At 40.2% G+C, this 20,547-nt stretch overlaps 2 protein-coding genes across 2 annotated transcripts in view; both read right to left on the reverse strand.

Annotated features, from left to right (window-relative positions):
* Positions 1-20,547, reverse strand: part of LOC113629489 (amphiphysin) — a 187,102-nt gene that overhangs the window by 31,048 nt on the left and 135,507 nt on the right. Inside the window, exons 12-15 of the mRNA XM_027123961.1 lie at positions 11,373-11,489; positions 7,461-7,484; positions 5,463-5,486; positions 2,635-2,667 (exon numbers count right to left, since the gene is read on the reverse strand). Of these exons, the coding sequence (XP_026979762.1) occupies positions 2,635-2,667; positions 5,463-5,486; positions 7,461-7,484; positions 11,373-11,489 (198 nt within the window). The remainder of the gene's footprint in view (positions 1-2,634; positions 2,668-5,462; positions 5,487-7,460; positions 7,485-11,372; positions 11,490-20,547) is intronic.
* Positions 2,641-7,369, reverse strand: LOC113629486 (uncharacterized). Its single transcript, XM_027123949.1, has one exon. It carries the CDS (start codon positions 5,233-5,235, stop codon positions 3,442-3,444), a length of 1,794 nt encoding a protein of 597 aa, XP_026979750.1. The 5' UTR covers positions 5,236-7,369; the 3' UTR covers positions 2,641-3,441.

The following is a 20,547-nucleotide window of genomic DNA, read 5'->3' on the forward strand; positions in this document are numbered from 1 at the left end:
TACCTACTTGTACAAGTCTCTCAGCTTTTCAGTGTCCCCCTCTCATTAAATACGAGGAGACAGCCAAGATTAACAAACATTTAAGAAAAGTTTCAAATATTAAAGGGAGACCGAATAGGTTTAAAAGAGTGGAAGAAACAAAGACTTTACAGGGGGGAAAAGACCTTTGAAAATTATTATTATTAATACCCTTGGAAATATAATGGAAGATGCTGTATTCATGACACAAGAAGAGGATGTTATTAAAAACCAAATATTCAGTAAACAAAAAGAGCTCTTGGAAATTAAAAAAATATACAGAAGTGAAAAATCTGTTGGAAGAGTTGGAAAGCAGAGAAAGAGAAAAGGGAAAAGCAAAGAAAAAGAATTAATTAGAAGACAAGCTCAAGAAGCCAGCATATGAAAAAGAGAAGGGTTACAGAATGAGAAAACAAAAGAAAGCAAAAGAAATCATCAGGAAGAAAAAGTCCCCCAAACTGAAAGACACAGTCTTTAGATGAAAAGGGCCTAGTACAATGTATGAAAATAGACTCAGACCACAGTACATCACTGTAAAATCCTAGAATCACTGGGGTATAAAGATTACACAGACTTTCAGAAAGAAAGAGAAAAAGAAGGTGGGAGGGGTACATAAGGGAGCACAGAGAGAGAGAGAGAGAGAGAGAGAGAGAGAGAGAGGGTTTCTTACAAAAGATCAAGAATCAAAATGACAATTTCTCAGTGGCAAGGCTAGGAGGTAGAATCGGGTGGAGCAATGGCTCCAAAATTCTAAAGGAAAACAGTTTACAACTTGTAATATAATATCCAAACTTACAGTCCATTATGTACATGGGAACACAAATATTTTCAAACAGAGAAGGTCACAAATACATGCTTCTTGCGCACACCTTTCTCAGCAAGCTACTGGAGGATGTGCTCTACCCAAATGAGGAATTTAGCCCCAAATGAGGACAATCTGTGTCCTGAAAAGAGTGGATGGACAGAAGACAGGTGAGGCAATCCCCACAGTAGACGTGATGGGAGACCCTGTGACAATAGCCGTAGCAGCAAGTTGTAGCCATGGAATCCCCAGGTCAGGCTGGAGCCATCCAGAGGATAGCTTCAACCTTCAGGAGGATGAAACTTAAAGAATGTTTAATGTTTTAAACAAAACGAGAGGAGATTTCTATAACCACAGAGTATGGGGTTGAATTAGTAATAAGTACCTAGAAAACTAAGCAAACAAACCAACATGCTAACAAACAAGACCCTACAATTATTTCCTCAAAGGAGAAAAAACGTTGGCATAAAAGGAAATGTAAACTTCATGACTTGAGCACTAAGAGCGTCTATAGCATCGTGATAATACCACCAATGATTGGCTGGCTGGCTATGACATCAGTGGAAGGACAGGAAGCAGAAAGAGATGTGAACTGTGGCCACAGCAGGTTGAAAGCGCTTTAAGTCCTCATCTTCCAGAGAGATAAGTCCATAGCTAATGCTTCGGAAATCAAGAAGGAGCATTAGAAGAAAGTCATGCACACATATGGGGGTGAAATCAGAGAATCTGCTACAAGGTGTGAAAGTATTTTCCTCTAAGAAGCAGGAAATCAGGGGATGTAAGATGGTCTGAAGTTTTTAAATTAAAAAAAAAACCTTATAAAATGTTGTTACTCTTTAAACTATGTGCATTTATAAGTGATAAATACAAACTTAAAAAATAAGAAATGAATTCTCATGACCCGATCTTTCAAAGGAGTTCTCTTCTATGGAAGAGACATGTTATCATCTCTCTGTGCGTTTGTGTGTTACCTGTATTTGGGGGTAGGTGTGTGAGTCAGTGGGTCTTCTCTTTTTATAGGTAACATGGGGGAAAGTAGTCAAACTTTTAAATGGAGAAATTCTGAATGTTAAAATTCAAAATTGTTCATGTCTAATATTCTGAGAAAGAGCACTCATCACAGACAAGCAGATATTTGAAGTCTCCCTTGAAGAGGTTTTCAGAACTTATTCCATGAACTTGACAGCCACGTGGCCTGCCTTTCACATGGGTTACACCGTCCATCTGTTGGGACATATACAGTGAATGGGACAGTCCACTGTGTGGCACGTCGTATTGGTCAGAGCCAACCTACGGTTTCTGATCTTCCAGTGGCTCCTTCCTGAAGAACCACTGAAGAAATAAGGTTCCGCGTAGTATGACTCTTAGATAAATATTTAGAAGGAGGTTCCTAAAAATCTCTTATATTGTCTAAAGACCCATCTCATTAGTTCAAAACAATCCTATCTCCTCTTTTCCAACAGCTGAACCTAGGAGATCTCGCAGATAAAGACAACTTCTCATTTCTAGTGGAGGCATCATCAGAATTCCATGGTAGACCTAATAATATTAACAAGAGCTAACTAGAGTCAAGGAGCACTTAGTGTGTGCTAGGCTGCTGGGCTAAATCTCTACGTTCACATTTCATTTAATCTTCACAACAACGCTGCAACACTGCTCCTATTACTGTTTCCATTACTGAATTCACAAGATGTGGGCTCAAATTTTATGCTGACGTACTTAAACATTATGCTATCCCAGCAAGCAGAGGTCCATATTTTTCAGATTTGCATCATTCTCAACAGATGGATTTTGCCAGCAAATTGATTTCTTACCTGGGTGAATCCATTAAATGGACCTCCAGAAGCCTAAACAGAAATGGGAATCAGAGTACGTTATTTTTTTCATTACTTTTGTAGGATTGGTAAATGTCTACTAGACAAGTGGGAAAGTAAAAACCACTGCAAATTTTAAAATAATACAAAAGGCTGCTGTGCATGAAAATGCTTAGGAAATGGAAAAGGCCATACTGTATTATTTTAAATAGGCTGACAAAAAAAAGAACAACATTATTTTTACAATTATTGCTGGTATGTGGCTCAGGGCTAACCAAAGCCCACTTTCTCAATAATGAGAACATGATTCCAGACAAGAGCCACGAGTGGTTAAATAGCTCGTTTTTTTAGCCATCCATAGAATCTGGAAGCATTTCCAGTATTTCTCTAAATACATCATTTTGATGAACAGCTATTATGAGATTTTATAGCTTCCATGGGCCTGGGTAGAAACATTTCATGTGTTTTTACTGGGGTGGAACCACTTTAGGAACAGTAAATCTGTCTGTTTTATACATATATTTAGTGCTTGAACAATAAAAGTGAAAGTAGAAAGAATAAATACAGTAAATAGGATGGTAAAGTAGACACTCATTAGTTTCCAACATCATCATTCTGCTTTTTGTGTTGTTGTTCCGGGGGATTTTTGTTTGTTTGTTTTGTCAACCTATTTTGTGTTTGGTTTGCACAGATTTCAAGAGGTACATGACAGTCTGTCAAGGAGATGAAGCAGATCTTGGAGAAGATAGTGATGGATGATGAAGTCGGTGAGAAACATTAGGAAAAACAGAACCTACAAGTCTTTGGCTAGTCTATACTACATGCTGGGGTAAGTACCTCTTCTTTATCAGCCTCTATTTCTTGGTACAACCATCCATATCTCTGGTTAGCAATTTCATCTTCAGATAAATCTGAGTTGTTGGTGTCATTGTCTTGGGGACTAGTGGAACTCTCGGTGCTAACATTCTGGGAGGTTCCCATAACCAATGGTCTAGCTATCTCTTGACTCTGTTCCCCATGGCTAGCAATGGCTTGTTCCCCACATACCTCTGCTAGTAAGTCCACCTCCAGCCCTTTCTTGCTCCCAACTGTGTCTACATGTTCCCAGCAATTGTCTAAGCCTCCCATATCTCTGATAGGCCAGTGATTAATAGAATCAAAGCAACTGGCAAATCCACTTGCTTGGCCATCTGGTATACCAGAGAACTCCAATATATCCGTATTATTCACTGCTGAATCCAAGCTTGGCTGCCAGATTTGACCTGCATCTGTCCCCCAAGAGTCTGGTTTTGCAATTTTTGGCAAGTTAATGGTATGGCTACAGTTCCCAGTCACTGTACTTTCAGGTTCCTCTATTAATGAATCTTCAGCCTTACACAGACACCAATCTCTTCTGTTTGCGTTAGTTCCCAGAGCATAATTAAGATCTGTCCTAGACTGAGCTGCTGCTTCATGTTTTATCGATAAAACAACAGACTGATTTCCATCTCTGTTACTTCCAGGCGCATGTAACACAGCCTCACACTGCATCGCTTCAGCATCTGCACTGCCCTGTGCTGAGTGATACATTTTATCATGGTTAGGAGGGTCGATTACATTTTTCTTTATGTTTTTTCCAGCTAAGAACCATTCCTCTGTGCTGGCATCTTCAGGATTAGATACAGAGTCAGTATGGAGAGGCGGATTCAAAATATCTGTGTGATTGGCAGGGTTAGCTCCAGATCCCTCTCTAATTTCACAATTATTTATTACTACTTGAATCCCTTCATCTAGCCCTTGGTCTCTGTCACTCAACTCATCTGCTCTGTCTACACTTTCCACGTCTTTTTCAAATATGTCAATTTTCTCAAGATACTTTTCATTGGTCTTTACACTTTCCTTATACCCAGCACTTAGATCTTTCTTAGTTTCCTCTTCATTGCTTTTTACGGTCTCCTGGTCTTGCTTTCCTACTGTCTTAAAAAGATCTACTACTCTGTTTCCTGTACATCCTCTCTCTTCAAATTCCTCTGTCCCTCCTAGGGCCTTGACACCAAGAGCTCCAGCCTCTACCTTTTCATATGTCTCCACACCTGCCCAGACAGAATCTTCTATCTTCTGTTTTCCTTCTTCTTCTTCTGACTTTTTAACATCTTCTTGACTTTCTTTGACCAGGCCACCAGTTTCCACGGCTGGTATCTCTGAGTCAGGTAGATCGCAAGGATGCGCCATCTCCAAACAAGCAGCACCAGGCATGGGATTTGGGGGCATTTGTTCTTCTCCACGTGGAGCAGCTGCCCCCAGACCATGCTCACGCTGTCCAGCTACAGTGTGCCAGCCAGCAGCAGGAAGTATCCCGGTGGAAAATCCCAGTTCCTGCTCTGCTTTGGAGAGACATGCAGAGTCTTCCTGCGACCCACCTTGGGTAATTTCCTGGCTGACACTGTCTGTACTAGCATCAGGGCCCCAAATAATTGCACCTAAATCAATCTGAGATCTTTGAATTTCTTCGGTCAACCCACTGTCTGGAGGTTCCTCCATGATCAGGTTACACAGGGAAAGACTTTTTGAAGAATCAGTCTTTAGAGTGTGCAGAAAAGCAAAGGAAAAAAAAAAACACATAAGATGAAATAGATCATGGTAAGATTTGATGAAAAACACAAAGCTCTTCAGTAGGGTAGCACCAGTTACACAAAGCTAGAAAGTATTTAAATTAAATGGTTTACGGCTAAATCTGTGACTAACAATGCCATGAGAAAAAAAAAAAGAGCTCATTCTAGATAATATACCACATATACAATGCATATTAAGTACCGAAAAAATCCAGAATTTTCTGGATATTTACCTACCGGTTGTACCAAATCAGTGCTTGTCTATATGAGTAAAAAAAAGAAGAAGAAGAAATAAGCATAATCGTAAGGCAAGAGAAGAAAATTCCGTAGCACATTAAAATCCCAGGCTGTCCAAAGTCAACATACTGCTGAAGACTTTGGCTTTTATTGGTTTCATATTAAGTTTTGCAACTTGTTTTATAATAGGAATGAGTTTTGTTCCACTATTGCTAAGACTACACAATTGAAACATGAAAAATGCCTCTGTCATTTACTAATACCAACAAGGACGTTTTACGGCTATTACATGACTTTTGCTTGAGCAGACTGTGAAATGAAAAGTTTCAAATAAAGAAGCAAGCCTGAGGAGACCAGGATAAGATCAAGCATTAGCAGCCACAGAATCACACAGCATCATGTGCTCTGATACAGTGTCAGAATAAAATCTTTCCCAAACTCATCCTGCCCTTGGTTCTGCCTTTGAAGTGGTGTGTGCATGGAAGATGATCCGACAGACTAACCACTCTGCCTGCCTGGAGGATTTTCCTCTTGTTCTCCCCGCAACCTAGAAGACTTGTCTGCACACAAAGAAATAACACCGAGGAGAAAAGATCAAGAAATGTCAGCTATTATGCCCAGGGAGCTTCCGTCTTACAATCTTGTCATCATTACCATTCCTAGCAGGTCTGTCCTCTGAATTAGTCAGCGTTCCTTCTAGATGGTACTTTTAGCCTCTCTATACCCTTCCCAGCTAGGGAACGTAAGGTGTGTAATAGCTCCAACTAAACATATGAAATATTGGAATAACCAAAATTAGCGTTGTCCTCTTAATCTTTAAAAAAAATTAACACAAAGTTGAGGCTAGAATTTTCCAGTGTTCTGAATGTCAATCCACGTATCCCTTTTTGCGAATATCCAAGTAAAACCAGCTCCCTAGAAAAGATGTTTTCGTTCAACATTTTTTAGCTCTTCTCTTGAGAGCTTTCCACGATGCTTTAAGCTCCTGTGGAAGGGAAGGGGATAGTCATCTTTCTGTTTTAAGGAAAGAAAGTAGCAATGTCGCCTCAAAAGATCAGGCTCATGAATAGTTAAATCTACCCAACTTTCCTGTTGCTGTCTCACTAAAAAAGAAGAAAATGTGAACTCAAGTTGATTTCTTAAGACCACGTGACCAAGGGCTTCTCTAAGAAAGGGGTAGACCATGGCCCTACCCCAAGGGATGTGAGGCTCTATGTGGGTGCAGTCATTTTCTTAATTGCACAGATGTCACCACCACAACAGCCTGTTTGTGTTTTATTCTGAAGTCTAAATTCTGGAAGTATTCATCCTTGTACATCAGAGTAGCTGAATACATAACATGAGCAGTAATATCTACCTTGTATTGACACATGCTAGACATTGGGCTAAATACTCTACAAATACTATCTCTAATCCTCACACAACCCTCTGAGGTCGGCGTCATTACCCTTATCTTACAGATGAGAATAACTGAGGCTTAAAGAGTTTTAGTAGAAGTTGCTCAAAGTCATATTGTTGGAAGAACTAGAGTCTAGACTCAAATCCAGGACTGTGTGACCCTGAGGTTCAAATCCTCATTGACTAATAAGCTTCCTTGAAAATAATAATGAAAAAATGGTTCCCTGTGTAGAGTAGCTCGTCCTTCACATTTTCTCATCCATACTTTTTGTGTATTCTATAAGCAATAACAAATAAGCACGCCTTCGCTACAAAATTTCCTCTGGCCACCGATAATCACAGGAGGATGCATAAAAGGCAAAACACTGAATTCCTGCTCACCCAGGAGTCTGGCACTGACATTCTTTTCCTCACCTTTGTTTCCATGTGCAGGTAAATGCTTAGAAATCATGAGGGAGCTGATGATTGTTCTAGGGGACTACGTTGTCATCAAAAAACATCTGGGTCTTCTTTCCATCACAGATGAAATAAAATATAACAAGGTTCCCAAATGTCTAGCAATCCAGATACACCAAAATACAGAGTTCTTAGTTCTCTTACCGTCCATAGGTCCCAGGGCAATGTCTGAAAGCAAACAGAGAAACAAAAATACCATTAACAGACAAATCCCCAGCATGTAAAAAACAAGGAGGTGACAAAAGTTCTTGAAATAAAATCATAAACATTTCAGAAACACTTCGTACGGCACTGTCCAACAGAACTTTCTTTGGTGATGAAAATGTTCCATATCTGTGCTGTCCAATACAGCAGCCACTAGTCACATGTGCTACTGAACACTTGAAATGTGCAACTGGAACAGAACCAAATTTTAATTTTACATTCTTATATTTAATTTAGATTTAAAATGTCCACATGTGGCTAGTGGCTACCATACTGCATAGCATAGGTCTAGTCAATCTGCTTTTTGCTCTGTGAGTGAAAACTATATCTGAACTGTGATGAATGGGTTTACATTAACACACACACACACAGACACACACACAATTAAAATGAAGTAAACAAGATGTCCAGAAATTAGAGTTTATCACATCTTTGAGGAAATGCAGGTCCTAACCATTGCTAATGCTCTTTCCTCTCCCCACCCTGCCTTACCAAATTCAAGACGATGACCTGTTAATGGTAAATGAATTCCAGAAAAATAGTTCTTCAGTATGTTGAATTAGACGATAACACACAGCTCGATTAATTGGCAATCGTGCAAATTAGCAGGGTGCCCCCTAAGACATGGGTGAATTACACTTACTACTGGCATTTTAATTATGAAGCTTATTGATCCTGGGGAATGAATCCAGATGGTTTAAATAACTTCCACTGTGTGGGGAAAGTGGGGGACACTTTCTTATTTCTTTTGTGACTCAGAATTACAGCTAAGACTACCTCCTTTTCTGCTCATGTCTTTGTGACTAGAATAGATCCATGTTTGAGCACTTATTTTGAATCTCTAAATGTGAACAGAAAATTAAGAGAGCCTGGTACTCACATCTGAAGAATAGGACACTTTCCAGACGGGATTATGGATGTCTGGTTTGGGTTCTGTACTACACAGAAGATGGGCCCTGTGGTTCCAGCTGAAACCTCCCCCCACCGCAGTTGGTCCAGACCTCCTCTAATGGTCCCACCCTGCAGCTCTGGGCAGCCTGGTCGGTCTCTGGGTTAGCACCCACTTGTAGAACGACTAAGTGTAGAACAGCTCCACTGAAAGCCAGTTATTGGTACTTGGACTCCTTCTCCACCTTATATGCATTTTCTGATTCTCCAAATGGTTGATGCTTTCTTGCTTCACAGCCCCTTAAGAATCACAGCTCCTAGAAGCTCCTACACATCCCTGCATAATGCAGACAGAACAGGTATTTTCTCCAAAGGAAGGCAGCAACGGGAAACGTGTTTATCACTCCTTCCGATCATGAAAGGATGTGTTAGCTCGTGTGGACACTGCAGACATCACAAGGTGAGGTGTTCTGTGAGCAGCAAGAACGCAAATTAAAACATGGGGTCAGATGGCTAAAATGAGTCCGGACTACAGAGCCTGCCCTACCCCTAGAATGCTATTTAGATCAAGTTTAGCTGTTAGAGTCCAGGTCTGCTTAACTGCATGCACCTATATAAACGGGAGTCAGAATGCATTATTAGTTGAAGATCGAATCCCACATTGTAGAGATGAAGTAGCTGGGATTAAGCTGCATATTTATGCTGGGAAATGGCTGAAGTGGATGACTAGTATGAAAGCTGTTGGCCATAAACATCACATGTCTCATCTGCTTGGAATATGGAAATATATTCTAAAATAACAGCCACTGGGGTCTTGTTCACTATAAACTCAAACTTCACAGAACGTGGCAGCAATTCACAATCTGACTGTTTCTGCAAACTGTCTTCACAGATGTCTAATAAAGCAAAACTCTGGATCTCAAAATAAAATAAAATAAAACACAGGGTCAGGCGATGGGGAAGGGAGAGCATTTTCAGTGAAGGGGAGAGAAGGTAGCAGATTCTAACAGCTCTGTGCTTTTTGTTATCTCAGCCTAGACGTTTCTTCTTAGCCAAAGAGGAGAGATGTGGTTAGCGCTGGATCACAGGACAACTCTGCGGTGAGGTGACTCAATTACAGCCACCGGGAAGTCAGAGCAGTTAATCACCTGGCCCGAGGGAAGGATAGAGGGGCACACACAGCTTGCCCTAATGGCAGTAATACATTTCCTCCAGAAACTGAGACCTTTGAAGATATCACCAAGGGTATTTTTTGTTTGTTTGTTGAATTCTGAAAGAATCTCTTAGCCTTAATTTCCATGATTCATGGCTTCTTTTAATCATGAATTGATAGAGAAGAGGTTTCTCTCCTGAGTCAGACTTGCAGACAGAAATGCTGTGGTATCTCACCCCCTGATCATCACAGCAGCCACTGTGGAAACTCTCTTCCTGCCACTGAACTAATAAATGTTGGAGGGGAAGGCAGAAGAAGTCCCTTGAATTCTGCTGGCTTTCTATACAATGGGAAAGCTCTGGAAAGGAGATGTTCTGAATGATACGTACATTCATTTTCTGCTTTGCTTGGCCACCAGGATAGAATCGTCAAACTTGCTGACAATGACTACATCAGCATTTTCCAAAGTGAGTTTTACAGGCCATTCCCATGAATGTTAAGACCGTTTCATTAGAACAGATTTCTGGGGTCAAACAAATTTGGGAAACCCTAAGTTAAACAAATCTAAACAGTTTTTTTAAATTGTAGGACTTCTTGGAGCCCTTAATATTCTAAGGCACATCACGAATATCTTAAAAGGGAATTAATAGAACTTCCTGAAACGTTCATCTAAGAGACCCATTTTTATTTTTGTTTGCAAAGTACCTTTCCGACCAGTGTCTAACCTACTTAACTGCCTGCTTTGTTGATGTCTCAGATTTTTATTTTTATTTTATTCCAATATCACAACCTGGAGGCCCGCAGAAATCCAATCACATTCTGGAACAAAATATGGATTAAAGAGGAGTTTTATTTATTGAGGGTCACAGTGAGCTGTCCGTGCCCCAGGTGTACTGTATCAAGAAGGCTTCATGACCAGGAAGTTGAGCTGGGTCTCACTTCCTAAGCTGAGTTTTGCAATACACCGTGATTCATTGATTTGAAGTACATGGTAGCATCCTTGGATTTTTCCCAAACTCAAATGTGAGGCCCCGACCACATCAAAACTACTGACGTAAACAATTTCCGGGTAGCAAAAATTCTGAGTTAACTTCCTTCCATGAGCAGAGACAACTGTGAAGTAGCTATATTCCAGGGGAATCACCCACAGGTCATGACAGCATCCACCACCAGTATCCCTCTGATAGACAATGAGATCATAATAACTACTGAAATGGGGAAAATGTTGAGGGGGAGGAAGTCGTGAGCAGGGGTAAGCTTGGATAAGCAAGGCCAGTTCTGCATCAAGCCATGATCAAGAACACACAGGCCATCATCACCATCATCAAGTTCAGAACTATCAATACTGAAAACAAATTCCTTTTGGGGCAAAATCTCATGGTGATTTGAAACATGCCTTAATTTGCAAAGTATGAGGAAGGAAAGTAGAGAAAACAGTAAGAAGATTAAACCCCAAGCCCAAAGAAACAGTCTTATTTTGGGAAGCCATAAAACATATCATCCAACCCTGGACACTTCCGAGTACAAATGTGGTTCTGTGGATTACCATTCTGAGACGGAGGATTCCTGGCAAACTGGAATGTATGTTAGCCCACCTCTGCAGGTAGAGAAAGCTAATGGTAGGGGAGGTTGAGAATAATTGACAGTGATCAAGTCCTCTTTCTACCCTTCCTTCCCATTAGGAAATATTCGTCAACTGAAAAGAAAAGTCAACAGTCACGTGAAAGGGAGAGGGGTCAGCGGAATGCCTTACTGAGCTTGTTAAAGTTTATGAAATATCAGCCCCAAACATCCAAAAATCCACTTGGTACCTGCGACATCGGTGAGTGGGTTACTCCAGCAGAACCCGCAGAGGGCATGTCGGGCTTGAAAGGATCAAAGTCCAGATCCAACAAGGTCTCCTCTTTCTTCACCTCAGGGACTTCATTCTGTTAAAACAAAACAAAACATGCACGAGCTTGAATCTGATCAGACTTCATGATCTATTCCATGTATAACCCTCCAATTTCAGCTGATACCCCAAAGCACGCTTTGATAATTTACCACTTAGCTGGCTCATCCATGGGCTCCCAGAGTCACTACTTATGTATGATGAGAGGCGAAATAACCACCTCCAGCCAAGTACCACCTAAGATGCTCAGGTACATGGTCCAGGCTCCAGTTCTTATCCTTTGTTCAGCTCCAAGTCCAGGCAACAAAGAGGATGTCTGAGAAATGTATCCTAAAGCCACCAAGATCCAAGGAATCTCCTTCTCTGCCAGCTCAGAAAACTCAGGTCAAGATTTACAGAGGAACAAGTAGATAAGGTGGGCTAAGGCTTGGACCCGGTACAGTTACCCACTGCTGTGATGCCCCCTAGGAAGCTAAGATTTAAAAAGTAAGGGGGACTTCCCTGGTGGCACAATGGTTTAGAATCCGCCTGCCAATGCAAGGGACACAGGTTCGAGCCCTGGTCTGGGACGACGCCACATGCCGCAGAGCAACTAAGCCTGTGAGCCACAACTACTGAGCCTGTGCTCTAGAGCCTGCGAGCCACAATGACTGAAGCCCGTGTGCCTAGAGCCCGTGCTCCGCAACAAGAGAAGCCACCGCAATGAGAAGCCTGTGCACCGCAACGAAGAGTAGCCCCGGCTGGCCGCAACTAGAGAAAACCCACGTGCAGCAACGAAGATCCAACGCAGCCAATAAATAAATAAATTAATTAATTAATTTTTTTAAAAAAAGAGGCAGGTATTGTTGTCTACTGTGATCTCACCCCACCTGCCTCTTCCCCTCAGAGGTACCCCACCCCTGGTTTCAGTTATCATGTGATCCACTCTTCATCCATAATGCTGTTTGTCCCAACTGTGTTTATGAGGGAGCGAAAGAGAGAAAAACACGTCCCCCAGTTTTCAATGCAAAATGAGCTCCTACCCCAAGAACATTTTTAGATTAGAAAGAAAACCAAATAGAGAATGAAAGTCCTGTTATAACAATAGCAAAAATAATTATAGGGCTTCCCTGGTGGTGCAGTGGTTGGGGGTCCGCCTGCCGATGCAGGGGACGCAGGTTTACGCCCCGGTCCGGGAGGATCTCGCGTGCCGCGAAGCGGCTGGGCCCGTGAGCCGTGGCCGCTGAGCCTGCGCGTCCGGAGCCTGTGCTCCGCAACGGGAGAGGCCACAACAGTGAGAGGCCCGCGTACCGCAAAAAAAAAATTATAATACTGAGCACTAACATTAGTTCATTTACTGTGGAAGGCAACTATGCTTACCACTATACCAGCAACGCACATTTACTGTGAGATCATGACACAGCATGGCCTTGGGGTTGGTCTAACCCAGACTCAGGTTACACAGTAAAGGTCAAAGCTGAAATAAGCCCTCAGAAACTGTACCACAGTGGAGAGAATTGGGGTCAGTTTTCACACAATTCGAGTTACATATGTTTGGTATTTGATATAAGCTTCAATTCTGACCATCTGTTGCCTAGAAATTGAAAGGGCACAATGGATAAAGTATTATATAAAAATAGAGATGTTTAGCAAAAAATTTAAACAGGAGTTATTTTAATTAATGTTGATCATAGACATAAAACTTAAAAATTCAGAAATGTATGAAAAGCCTGGGGGCAGAACAGATAATACATTGTTTTTAGTATATCCACACTCCTTGTAGGAGGAAATCTGCTTATATATCCTGCTGTTAGTCTTGAATTACCTATTTTGCAGCACAATTATTCCTCACATATACTTTTAAATTTGACAAGGATAATGCTCTTCTGAGATCCCTCTTAAAGTCTTTAACAATTACAATCACAAAACTGTCAACAGATTCCCTCAGCCCCTATTCAAAATCTGCATGAGTTTTGTTTTTCATCAACTTGTGTACTGGTACAAGTTATATTTTTAAGATTTTGCAAACACTTAAATTACATTTAGGATGCACACTGCTCTAACAACTTGACACTTATGAACATTAACTCACACGAATGCACTTTGTTGCCTTTAAAGGATTGCTTTACTGTATTCCCCAAACTGCATTTAACCTGCGCTGCAAATCCTTAAAAAAAAAATCAAGAGGTAGATCATTTCAAGAGGCATCATTTTCCCATTTGGAGATGAAGAGAATGGGCTGAACCAGGTTATCTACCATCCTGTGACTCCAATGCTATTCCAGGCTGCTGCAGAGACCCCCGTCCCACATCTTAGGGACCCCTGAGATGTGCAAAGGAATTCTTGACATTCTGCTTGTTCTCCAGAAAAACTGAGGCCACACAAACATGTCCATTGGTCCCTTAGGAGCCAAACAGATCCCCTTAAGGAAGCTCAAATGGGAATTTAGAGATCAAGGATTAAAAAAATTAGTCAATTATGCTTTGACTTTGATTGAAATAAATCTGGGTTTGCACCCCAATTTTGCCACTTGCTTGCTGTCTCTCACTGGACAGTTAATTCAGCTTCTTGGAGCCCCCATTTCTTCACGCATAAAATGAGAATAATAATACCTAGTAAGACTACCATGAGTAATAAAGACAAGAAATGCACTGAATATAATATATTAGAGACACTCAAAATGGAAATGGAAGCCATATTGTTACTACTCTTAGTAATGATGTCTGTGTAAAATTACTGTCATCAAATATCCATCATACCAGTTTGCCTGCCTTCAAAATGTGTCACTGGCTTCTTCAGGCTCAATCTCTATTTGGTTTTTCTCCCTTAAACTTGACAGTTATCCCTTAAGGCACTCATAATCAAAGAGTAATTTAATAGAGCTACAAAAAGAGCAAAAAAGGGTTGCCTGTTTATGCAGTATTCCTTTATAAAAGGGCACGGAGGTACTCACAATGCTGTCGTTCCATGTCTAAACATAGTGACATGTAATTTCCCTTAACATAACAAAAGAAAACGAATCTTTTCTCATTCCTCACACCTGCATCACCACTGGAGTAGATCTGATGTGGTCCCAACATTCTTGAGCTTTTTGGGAGCTTGATCCCAACTACTGTTTTACCATCCAAAGTCTAGAAGAGATGACCTGGGATGTGTACACAAGAAAGGAGACTAGATGTGAAACCACACTGAGGAGAAATATCCAATGGGAAATAACTACCAATTATAATAACCTTCTATGCTCTATTTCATGAAGTGTCTTCTGCTAAGGACATCTTAAGTTTACAATTAAGGTACCGGACTTCCTCCAATATAGTGTACAATTGAGCATAATCCTTATGCCTAGCCCTGCCCTGGCGTCATAACAGATGGAGTTCACTTCCTTATGCCTTGACTTGGGGGTGACCATGCGTCATGCTTTGGCCAAGGGATGTCAGTGAACATAGCGCAAGCAAAGGCTTGAAATGTGCTTGCATGGTTGACTTGTTTTCTTTGGATTCCTGCCATTCACCATGAAAAGTACAAGCTTTGTGCAGCCACTGGCCAAAGAGGATGGGAGACACATGGAGCACACCTGGGCCCATCGTAACTAATTTCTCGACACTAGCATTGAAAAGAAATTCTTAAAAGTGGCCAGGCAAAAAAAGACATGTCACTTACAAGGAATGACATAAGAATAACAGCAGATTAACCACCAGAAATAATGCAAGCAAAAAGACAGAGAATCAATATCTTTGAAGTACCGAGAGGAAGAAACTGCCAACCTAGAATTCTGTGCCTCTTGAAACTATTTTTAAAACACAAAAATGAGATGGAGAGTTTTTTCAGACACACAAAAACAGAGAGAATTTATCACCATCAGATCTGCCCTAGAACTAATGTGAAAGAACAGTTTTCAGGCAGAAGAAATGCTATCACATGGAAAGATGGAGCCACATAAAGGAGTGAAGAGCATCAGAAATGGTAACTACATAGGTAAGAACATATGACTTTAGTCATTATTAAATCTCCTTAAAAGCTAATTGATTGCTTAAAAAAATAATAAAGTAATGTGAAGTTACTCCACATTAAAAAGTAAACGCCATGACAAAATAGCACAAAAACCAGAAGGGAAGAAATGTAAGTATACTATTGTGAGGTTTTTACACTATACCTGAAACGGTATACTGCTGTTTGGAGGTAGACTGTGATAAGTTATTTAAGCCCTAAAGCAACCACTAAAGTAACAAAATAATAAGTTAAAGCTAATAAACAAAAGAAATAAAGGAGAATAATAAAAATGATGGATTAATCCAGAAGAAAAATGAGGTGGAAGGGTTAAAACAGATGGGATAATAGAAAAAAAAAAAATCAAGGTGCCAGATTTGGACTTCACCATATGATAATCACCTTGAATGAAAATGGTCTATATAATATAATGAAAGGCAGAGATTGTCAGGTTGAATTTAAAAAGAGCAAGACTCAACTAGATACTGCCTACAAGAAACTAACTTTAAATATAGAGACACAAACAGTTAAAAGTAAAAGGATGGAAAAAGATATAGGATGCCAACTTAACAAAAAGAAAGCTAGAATAGTTATATTAACATCAAACAAAGTATATTTCATATCAAAAAGTATTATCAGGGATAAAGAAGGTAATTGCCCGATATAAAAAGGAGTCAATTCCCAAACATTTGTACATTCAGTTATAGAGCTTCAAAATACAGGAAGCAAGAACCAAGAAAGCAGCAAAATGAAAGAGAAAAATGCATAATTTTGTAGAAGAAATTTCAATAGTTAATTTTTAATAGTAGAACAAGTAGAGAGAAAATAAACAAGGTTACAGAAGACATAGGTAACGCTATGACCCAATATGACCTAATTCACACTTAGCGTTCCACACAATAACAGAGTACATTCTCTTTCTGTGTACACATGAAACATGGAACATGGTAGACAATATTCCAGAGGCATAAAACAGGTCTCAATATACTTAAAAATGTTCAAGTCATATAAAGTATGTTCTCTGAGTTCATTGGAATTAAGTTAGAAATCAGTAACATAATTCTCTCTGGAAAATCCTCCAATATTTGGACAAAATTAACACTTTATTAATAACCTGATGAGTTGAAGAAATCATAGTGGAATTTAGAAAATACTTTGAACTGAACAAAAATAAAAACAGCACAACAAAATTTGTGAGATGCTACTAAAGCAGTACTTGGGGGGAAATTTATAGCACTAAACCCCTATTTAAGAAAAGAAGAAAGGTCTCAAATTAGTAAACCTCAGCCTCTACTCGGGTGAAAAAAATACACACAGCAAATAAAACCCTAAATAAAAATGGGGAAAATTATACAGATCAAAATGGAAATTAATGAAATAGAAGACAAGAAAGAGAGAGAAAATATGAATATCAACAAAGTCAAAAAGATAGTTTTAATCTTTGAGAAGACTAATAAAATTCTCTAGCCAGACTGATCAAGGGTAAAAAGAAGATAGAGAAAGTGCACAAATTATCGATGTCAGAAATGACGGGGCTTCCCTGGTGGCATAGTGGTTAAGAATCTGCCTGCCAATGCACAGGACATGGGCTGGAGCCCTGGTCCAGGAAGATCCCACATGCCGTGGAGCAACTAAGCCTGTGCGCCACAACTACTGAGCCTACACTCTAGAGCCTGCGAGCCACAATCACTGAAGCCTGTGCGCCTACAGCAGAGTAGCCCCCGCTCACCACAACTAGAGAAAGCCCACACGCAGCAACCAAGACCCAAGGCAGCCAAAAATAAATAAATAAATTTTTAAAAAAGAAAAAGAAATGAGAGTGGGGGCAGAGCCACAGACATTAGGAAGAATATTAAGGAAATATTATGAACCACTTTATTCCAATACATTTGACAACTTAGAAGAAACAGACAAATTTCTTAAGAAACACAAACTCCCAAGGCTTACTCAAGAAGAAATGACTTGAATTGCTCTATATCGATTAAAGGAATTACATTTGTAGTTTAAGACATTTGTCCATTAATAATAATAATAATAGTAATAACAACCCTTCAGGCCCAGATGGCTTCTCTGGTGAATTCAACCACATATTTACGGAAGAAAAAATACCAGTCCCATATAATCTTTCCTAGAAAATTGAAGATGAGGGAGTACTTCCCAAGTCATTCTATGAGGCAAGCATTACCCTGGTACTAAAATCAGACAAAGATGTTGTTTTAAAAAAAACACCCTGTGGACTAATAAACCTCATGAATATAGACAGAAAAACTCTAGAAAAAGTTTTGGCAAATTGAATAAAAATACGTATACAAGTATAATGCATCATGACCAAATGGAATTTACCTGAGGAATGCATGATTGATTTACCACGTGAAAACCAATGAATATAATTCATCATATTAACAAGTTAAAAAAGAAAACTCATATGATCATCTTAATAGTGTAGAGAAAGTATTTGAAAAAATCCACCTCCAGTCCTGTCCAAAACTCTGAACAAGGTAGGTAAAAAAGTCAACTTCCTCAACCTGATAAAGGGTATCTACAAAAACCTACAGCTATCATCATGCTTAATAACAAAAGACTGGACGCTTTTCCCCTAAGATCAAGGGAAGGACAACTTCTTCACCACTTCTTTTCGACATTATACTAGCAGTACTAGACAGTGAAATAAGGCAGGAAAAAGAAATAAAGGGCATCCAATTTAGAAAGGAAGAAATACTACTATCTTTATTCACAGAAGATACAATCACCTATATAGAAAATCCAGTGAAATCTGCAAAAAAGCTAAGGAACTAATATTGAGTTTAACAAGGCTGCAGGATACAGCATCAATATACAAAAATCAGTTATATTTACATATAACAGTATAAAAACCCAGAAACTGAAATTTTTTAAATATGATTTACAGTCACACTAAAAATACGAAATACTTAGGGGTAAACCACCCAACAAAAGATGTGAAATGCTTGTATACTGAATACTACAAAACAAAGCAAAGATAAGTTAAAGATCTTAATAAAGGGAGAGATATACTGTGTTTATGGGTCAGACAGCTCAATATTATTAAGATGTTAATGCTCCCCAAATTGATCTACAGAATCAATGCAATTCCAATCATCTGTATTGGGTTGAATACTGTGCCCACCCAGTCCCCTGTAAAATTCACGTCCATCAGAAACCTTTGAATGTGACCTTATTTGGCAATAGGTTCTTTGCAGATGTAATAAAAATAACATGAGATCGTACTGGATTAGGATGGGCCTTAATGCAATAGCTGGTGTCCTTATAAGAAAAGGGAATTCTGGATATAAAGACACAAAGACAATGCCATGTGAAGATACAGAGCACACAGACACACAGGGAAAATGCAGTGTGATGACAGAGGCAGAGAGTGGAATGATGGGTCTACACACCAATGAACACCAAGGATTGCCAGCAACCAACAGAAATTAGAGGTGCAAGAAACAATCCTCCCCCAGAGCCTTTCAGAGGGAACACGGCCCTGCTGACACCTTGATCTTGGACTTCTAACCGCAGAACTGTGAGAGAATAAACGCCTGTTACTTTAAGCCACGCTATTTGTGGTGCTTTATTACAACAGCCCTAGAAATCTAATACAATGTCCCAAAAGTTTGTAGAAACTTACAAATTGATTCTAAAATTCATATGGAAACTCAAAGAACCTAGACTAGCGGAAACAACTCTGAAAAAGAATAACAAAGTTGAAGGACTAACCCTATCTAGTTTCAAGACAGTATAAAGGGACAGTCATCAAGATAGTGTGGTACTGGCATAAACCTAAGCAAAAAGATCAATGGAAAACCAGTCCAGATATAGAACTATACACATACGGACAACTAATTTTCCACAAAGGTACAAAGGCAATTAAGGAGAATAATGCTAGACTTTTCAACTATTGTATATCCATATGTAAAGAAATAAATTTCAACCCATACTGACTGACTCTGGGCTTGAAAAGTACTATTTTTTCCTCTTTCCGATTTTCATCTTATTAATTCTTTCTGTCTTCAAAGAATGTTAACATGTTTACTTTGAAAAAAATATCAACTGAAAGTAGAAGCAGCTGGTCCAGAAATATGCTACATTGAAAAGAAAAGCCAGGGCGGTATTTAAAAGCAGGTTACAGACACCCAGGAAGCCAGTGACGCGCATGTAAATAATCGCAGTCTGGCCCCATCAGGATTGAGGAGATGAAAAAGGGCTGTCTCGTGAACGTGTTTTGCAAGTTGAAAAATCTATTTCAGTTTGATTGGCTAGGAAAAAGAGGTTGATTTCACGAACTTAAAACGTAAGATGCAGCTTTAGGCTGGAGAACGGAGATCTACGAGTAGCAAAGTAAATAGTGCTGATGTGATCCCGACGGTCACACGATTTAAAGGCTGTGCTGATGTCTTGCCTTCCCGCACATCAGGGTGACAGGAGGGCTTCGAGAAACAAGCTGGGCTGTTCAGAAGATAATCCCTTTGGATTCGTAAACAAGAAAGCTGTATCAAAGAGAGAAAATATGTGACGTCATTGTCGGGAAAAGATTTAGACCAAACAGTTGGGGTATCTGCTATGAAAAAAAAAAATCCAAAAACAAGCCATCTTTTCTTCCTCACTGCTATTTGACAGGAAGATAGGCAAGAAGGGTCCCTGCCCCTAGCCCTGCCTCTCAAGGGGTCCCCACGCTTTTGACCACCTTTCTTGGAATTTTTTAGATCACCCTCTGGTTGTGGGAACCAGCTACCACTAGCAGTGCCATCCAAGCAGGACACCCCTGGACCAGGAGCTGCATGGGCCCGGCCCCCATCTTTCCACTTTGGAGCATTCTCCCACCCTAACTCCACAGGGAGGGTCCATCTCATACCCCAGGAGTCTGGGGCTCACACATCACCAGGTTGCCCTGGAACTTGGTGGCCAGGCCTGCTGCGAAGAGGCTGGCTGACAAGCAGACCTGTCCCACTGGCTGGCATTTCACTTATGGGGTCCCGTGAGACTGGCCACCAGGATGCTGCTGGCACGTTCACATCAAGTGACTCAGACTGCTTATATGGACAGCCCCTGCGCCAAAAAAAGTATTTGCCCAGGACCACAATCCCTAAGGAAAGGCCTGGTGGGAGGGGACG

The sequence above is a fragment of the Aethalodelphis obliquidens genome, unplaced genomic scaffold (genome assembly GCF_003676395.1).
Source record: "Aethalodelphis obliquidens isolate GAN/ISIS:26980383/991018 unplaced genomic scaffold, ASM367639v1 scaffold27, whole genome shotgun sequence".
Classification (NCBI taxonomy): domain Eukaryota; kingdom Metazoa; phylum Chordata; class Mammalia; order Artiodactyla; family Delphinidae; genus Aethalodelphis; species Aethalodelphis obliquidens.

Bases quoted from the DNA above. Each gene is read 5' to 3' on its own strand.
- LOC113629486 (XM_027123949.1), bottom strand. From the start codon at position 5,235: ATGTGTTTTTTTTTTTCCTTTGCTTTTCTGCACACTCTAAAGACTGAT.